This window comes from Setaria viridis, chromosome 4 (genome assembly GCF_005286985.2).
Source record: "Setaria viridis chromosome 4, Setaria_viridis_v4.0, whole genome shotgun sequence".
NCBI classification, from domain to species: domain Eukaryota; kingdom Viridiplantae; phylum Streptophyta; class Magnoliopsida; order Poales; family Poaceae; genus Setaria; species Setaria viridis.
In genome coordinates, this window is record NC_048266.2 from 7637768 (window position 1) to 7643973 (window position 6206).

General features: G+C 49.0%; 1 protein-coding gene across 1 annotated transcript; it reads right to left on the reverse strand.

The window, feature by feature from the left end:
* Positions 1–2184: 2184 nt before the first annotated feature.
* Positions 2185–5194, reverse strand: LOC117851861 (probable trehalose-phosphate phosphatase 4). The gene is made up of 10 exons (XM_034733774.2): positions 4724–5194; positions 4496–4636; positions 4324–4395; positions 4161–4238; positions 3961–4017; positions 3698–3799; positions 3287–3434; positions 3093–3163; positions 2775–2867; positions 2185–2642 (listed from the first exon to the last, which is right to left on the reverse strand). The coding sequence occupies exons 1-10, from the start codon at positions 5027–5029 to the stop codon at positions 2565–2567; spliced, it is 1146 nt and encodes a 381-aa protein (XP_034589665.1). The 5' UTR covers positions 5030–5194; the 3' UTR covers positions 2185–2564.
* Positions 5195–6206: the final 1012 nt, after the last annotated feature.

Consider the following 6206-nt stretch of genomic DNA (forward strand, 5'->3'; position numbering starts at 1 on the left):
ATATGCAGTGTGTAAGACCATGAAATTCATGCATGGTTCTTTTTAAAGTAAATTCATGCATGGTTTGTGTGTGTAGCATCTTTCTCCTGCTCGATCTCCTGCAGGGGAAATGGTTCAGATGGGCGCGCGTTTCCTGTGTATGATTGGTTCTGATACCTCTCGGAGGATCAGATACCTCACAGTCACAGGAATCTTTCTTTTTATATGTGCAGGACCAGCATGATGGTTCATAGAATATACCGGCAGCTGGTTGCTGCTCCCAAAACGATCGACCGTCGGCAGTCGGCACACATGTTCTCTGATGAAGACAAAACATTTTAAGTAATGCGCTACCTGTCAGTGCTAGACATGGAGAGGCGCCCTAGAAATTGACAAACACACTCACATGAACATGACTGGGATCGTTCGTTGGTTTTGATGAGCTCAAGAATCTTCTCATGTCCCTGGGGAGACATGCCTTTCTTAATTCAGTACCATCAGTTTTGCATTGCAAACCAACTGTTGTTTAAGCTGTTCCCTCGTGGCAAAGCCATGACCTGATGACCAATAATGATAGTTTTTTTCCCTTTTGAGAGTACCAATAATGATAGTTGATAAATAGGATGGGAACAAAACTATACTTCATTATGACAAGGCCTTGCATCTCATTGGGGCGTCCCAAACAATAATGAATTTCATGGACCGGCTGACACATCCTCTATACGCGCTTATGAAGAACAACCTTGATTTTTTTTTTCAGGAAAAAAGGGGTGGCAAAGTTCCACCTTATTAGAGAGAGGACAATACATGTGTGTTATGCTGCGTCATCGACCTAACTAAAGAAGTTAGGACCGTTAAAGGCCGCTAAACACGCTTATACAACAGCAACAGCGTTGTTTACACAGCGCTCGTGCGCCGATTCGTTACCATTCCGTTGATGTGAACGTGTCTTCTGAAAACGCTACCGCACACGCAATGAAAGGATTAAATTCTAGCTGCGTGATGTGTTGAAGTACCCACCACGCACGCATGCATGATGGCAGTTGCACTGGTTAATTATGCTGCTTTCGCTTCGCAAATCTGATCATATCAGGACTTTGATCCAAAGCTGCATTATAAAAGAACTAGGAACTGTCACTTCATCACCATTCACACAATGACACAGCAGGCAGCTTAAACTAACTGAGCTAGAATAGTTTTGAGGAGCTGGGACCACGGCTGCAAAGTGAGAAAGTCACAGCTGATGTGTTGATCGATCAGGGGGGCCAATTGTGTGGAATCAGTGGGACGGATTATAAGGTACCCCATGTGCACTGCTCCGATATTGGCAAAGTTTGGCATCTTAATAGACTGTCTCCTTAGGTACAACACAACCTGAAAAATCTGCACATGCTTTCTGCCCAAACTCCCATCGTAATTCAGGAATAAGCATCCTGTATACAGAAATATAACTACTCAATGACTAGAGCTCTCCGTCAAGAACATTTGGGTGTATATGTGTACAGTACATGCATGTCTTCTACTTCTACCCAAAGAAAGAAGCACGTTCGTCACACAAGGAGTTGTATGCTTCTCAGGAGGACAACGCCTTTTCAGTTTTGCTGTGTGCACAAGTTGTGTGATTCCGTATAAGTTAGGTTTTGAGTTGTACAAGAAGACACGCTTGAACCCATGAGGGAAGTCCTAGCTAATCAATCAGATTACTCTTTCAGATTATGACTAATGTAAGGCCTGTCCCAAATAAGTTCTCACTTTGTTTCTCTGAGGAGTCAAACAAGTTCTTTCATTATGTTCATCAATTATTCAACACACACTTATGATTTAGCACCGTACCCGCGTGCCTTATTTCTTTCTGAATAAATATAAAAGCGTGCTTCAGTTAACAAGTCATGCATTTCGTACAAGAATACATGTTTTTTTATCGTTGAAATGTATTAGGAGGCACCATTAACATATACCTCCAGAAGTACTGAAAATTTGAAATCCTTCCTCCGGAGGTACATACAAAAATCCCTTCTCAGTTCGTCCAAGAAATCTTAACCTTGTCACGTTCTCAAGGCGGCCCCTCTAATTAGTATCTCCCGGAGAGAATAATGTGGCAAGTCCTTGCCATATTTCAGCAGGCGTACATGCATAAATAACTGGACAACATACAAAGCCATCAGAATTCAGAAATTCAACTCAGCACACGCAATGAGTTCAGTCTTCAGCAAAGGAAACACTACATAGCTGGCATTAGAATAAAATTCTTATCTTACATTTTACTGGAGTAGTGCAGGCTAGGGTCATAGCTACTAGCTAGTCATCACAATTCATACAGGGGATCGGATGAAACCTTCCCGGGTTACACTAAGGGCGGCAGGCAGCTCTGCACATGGATGCCTTGCCGGTTCACATCTGGGGCCGGGCCGCCGGGCCGGGGTACGTTGACATGCACGATGGCATGTAGCTAGGGGAGGGTTATTAGTAGAGTGCAACGACAATTAACGATTAACTAACTACTAATTAAACACGCGGCCGGAGACTTCTTCGCGATCAGCGATCGGCGAGCTGCGTGTGATCCTTCACCGCCGTGCTCGCTAGTGCTACGGCGCCCTTGGGCGCGCCGCCGACGGCGACCGCAGTCGCTTCCACTCCACCAGCCGGACCAAGAACTCCATGACCTGGAAAACCAAGGACCGGAGGAGTTACCAGTCGACATCTTGCATTGCTTGGAGAGTGATGGAATGAGTTGTTTAGAGGGTGACTGTGTCATGCTGTTTTAATTTGTGTGTATGTGTAGCTAGTTTATGTACCTCAATGGGGTCCTGGAGAGAGTAGGAAGCGTCTGTCTCCTTGGGGCACTTGGAGACGAGGATCCCTAGACCATGACCTCTCTTCTTCAACACCTAAAACAGAGGTTAAATTAAGTTTGGTTATTACTTAGTTGTTTCACCATGGTTGCAACAAACGGGACAGTTGAAATTAAATCATCAGTTGCGCAACATGTACAGTGGACAGCAGGACGTTGGCAGCAATGGAAAACTACTGCAACTTGTAGACTTTGTCCGTGTGCTGCATGTAATGTAACTGATTTCATGTATAAATAAAATAAAATAAAATAAAATATGCACCTTGAAAGCATCCTCGTCGGTCCGGTCGTCCCCGATGTACACCGGCAGGACGTCGCTGCGGTCGTCGAATCCTAAGGTGGGGAACAGTCAGCGATCGATCAGAAGATGTTTACTCTCGCACGCGGCGGCGATCGACGGCGACGATGAGGAGGACGGTGACAGAGATGGAAGCCATGCGCTGGCAATTCACTTACCGAGCGACTTGAGCAAGAACTCGACGGCCTTGCCCTTGTCCCACATGATGGACGGCCGGATCTCCAGGACCTTCCTGCCCTCGGTGAGCTTCAGCTCGGGGAAGTCCCGGAGCACGGCCTTGACCTGCTCAGCCAATGAGCTCCAGCTCTGCAGGCAATTCAACAAGGGGATTAGCAGTTGTCGTTGAAGACGACGATCGATGCAGCGTGAGGCAGTCATCAAAACCCAGGCACATGCATGACGATTGTTCATCGCCATTATTTGAATAAATAAGCTATAGCGTTAACAACCTTCTTGTTTGACTTTCGCCTAAACTAGAGCACGAGTCGGCATCCAAGGCCTGAAGATATTGTAAGACTAGGACGACGAGCGTGAGCGTTGAGCCGGTGGTGGATACTGGACGAACTCACCTTTTCGTCGACGCATCTGAAGTGCACGGACAGGCAGAACTTGTTGTGCTCCACCCTGGCCCCCGGCGTGGCCCTGGTCTCCTCCTCCAGAGCCCTGAACGCCTGCCCATGCATGTGATCCGCGCGTGAGTCTCACGGTGAGTTCCTCATGGTTCAACTAATTACTGGAGTGCAGTAACTTTCAACACGGTCCAAAAGCATTGACGGTGTCGTCATATAACTGATAAAAACAAGAGCGATGATGAACTGTCCTGGAGACACACCTTGTCGATCACCGGCAGGAACTCGCGAGCTGGTTGCAGCAGGACCGTCTGGTCGTCCTGCGAATTCGGAGGAAGAAGAAAAGGTAGCAATGGAGTCAGGCGAAGAAAGATGCTATAGTTGCATGGGCTGTGGCTAGTTGGGTGACGCTGGAGCAGAGAAAGAGATAAAAGTATAGCGAGATGATGAGATGGACGGCTACCTTGGAGCTTGGGCCTTTGATGTCCATGCCGTGGCTGCCGGCGTAGTAGAGCTCCGAGAGACCAACAAAGCTGCAGACCTGAACGGCAAAGAAGAACAAAGCAAACATGGTTATATGTGTGTGTAATGAGGTTCTGACTTCTGAGACGCCGGAATGTGCGAACCTTTTCGACGCAACGGCCGGTCACGATCGCCGTCGGGAAGTGCTTGGCGACGTCGCGCACCGACGTCCTCATCTGCGCGCAGGCACGACGTCGTCAGCACGAGAGGATCGGAGTTCACGGTAACATCAACGAGCTACCACAGCGGACGGCGGTATCGATCTCACTCACTCACCTCGGCGGTCATAAAGGCCATGTCGGGGTCGGTGACGATCGGGGAGAGCGTGCCGTCGTAGTCCATGAACATTACGATCCTCTTCCCCCTCGCCGCCGCCGTGATCTTGTCGAAGCTTCCCAGCGCCGACGGGTGCTTACTCTGCATGCGCAAGAAATCAAACCAACCGCTGGAACGCAACCAACCGCCGCGCGCGGGCCGGCTCACAAGAACGTCGCAGCGACTCACCGTCCACGCCTCGTACTCGTCGACGGCGGGGCAGCGGGTCGGCGACGACGCGCGGATGGCCTCGACGACCCGGCTGGTGCAGGACCGGCCCGCCGCCGCCATGGGGGCGGCGCTCCGGGCGCCGAGGAACGGCTCGCCGCCGTCGGCCGCGCCGGGGAGGGCGCCGAGGCCGCCGTACGCGCCCCCTCTGCGCAGCGACGAGACGGCACCCGCGGCGCCGCGGCACGCGAAGAGGGGGCCCGGCAGGGCCGCCGCCGCCGCCACCGCAATGCCCATGTCCGGGAGCACCACGTCCTGGTTCGTCATGGCCGGCCGGCCGCCGATGGCGCGCCCGCGCACACACACGGATACGCGCCGCACCAGGACTTGCGCGGTTGCGCCGGCCGCGAGATGTCAAGGCTTGACTACTACTACCACTAGTCCACTAGTGTGGCCTGTGGGTTGTTTTGCGGGGGGGCAGGCGGTTTTCTTGGGTGCGATGCGAGCAAGGGAGCAGCGAGGTGTCCGGTACTTATAGAGCGGCTGGAATCTCGGCAGCGGTTGCTGTTGGGACTCCGCGGCGGAGGTGGCACGCTTCGCAACCGTCCGATCGTGCCATGCCATCAATAATGTACGTTCACTTGTCTCGGAATGAAGCAAAAGGTGTTTTAGGCCCATTTCTTTTTTTTTTAAAGAAAAGAAGAGGGTGCTCACGGACATAGAAATAGAAAAAGAGGGTCATTGCTACTATGTAATTTGAACTAGCAGTGAAATATTAGTGTAAAAGTATGGATATCCATTAAAGAAAATTAACTTAATTACCTTGTCTTCCGGTTATATACCCATTTAAAGTGAAAAGGACATGAACCTTGTTTCCCAAGTGATAACTGAAAAATAGAGAGGAAAAATTACAACTCTTTGTATAATATTTAATCAAAACCAATAGTAGTCTTGAATGCAATTTGGTGTGCTGGTGGGCCTAAAGGAACAAATGTTTTTAGTCGCCAGCTACTAAATGGAGCTATAGCTGCTAATAGATGCTAAACTGCACATGGAAACAAATAGATGCACCCTCCTCAATCCGCTACAGACGATTATTTTAAAAATTGAAAGGGAGAGATATATATTGGCTCTAAAGTTTTTTTTTGAGGGAACAACGGCAACCCTGGGGTTCCCTGAGATTTTATTGATTAATTTCAAACAAATTTACAGTTATCAAACTGAGAGAGAATTACAACATGGTCCAGGCAGTAGGCTGGCCAAGAAAAGAAGAAAGAAGCAAAGAAAGAAGTGCAGAATAAGCACTCTTTAAACTATGGGAAAGAAACAACTCCACTCAATGAGTTTATTCTTATCTAAAGGGGAATTACATCTGTGCGACCAAAGGAGAAGATCTTCGTGACAGCTCTGTTCGCTTCAGCTTATCAGCCACCAAACAGTATTTTTCTCTCACAACAAATCATCCGTTTCAGCTTTTCAGCCAGCTTATAAGTCCAGCCGAACG

Bases quoted from the DNA above. Each gene is read 5' to 3' on its own strand.
- LOC117851861 (XM_034733774.2), bottom strand. From the start codon at position 5,029: ATGACGAACCAGGACGTGGTGCTCCCGGACATGGGCATTGCGGTGGCG. The intron at 4,637-4,723 runs GTGAGTCGCTGC...TTGCGCATGCAG, and splicing joins ACGAGTACGAGGCGTGGACG to AGTAAGCACCCGTCGGCGCT. The intron at 2,643-2,774 runs GTACATAAACTA...TTGGTTTTCCAG, and splicing joins CTCTCCAGGACCCCATTGAG to GTCATGGAGTTCTTGGTCCG.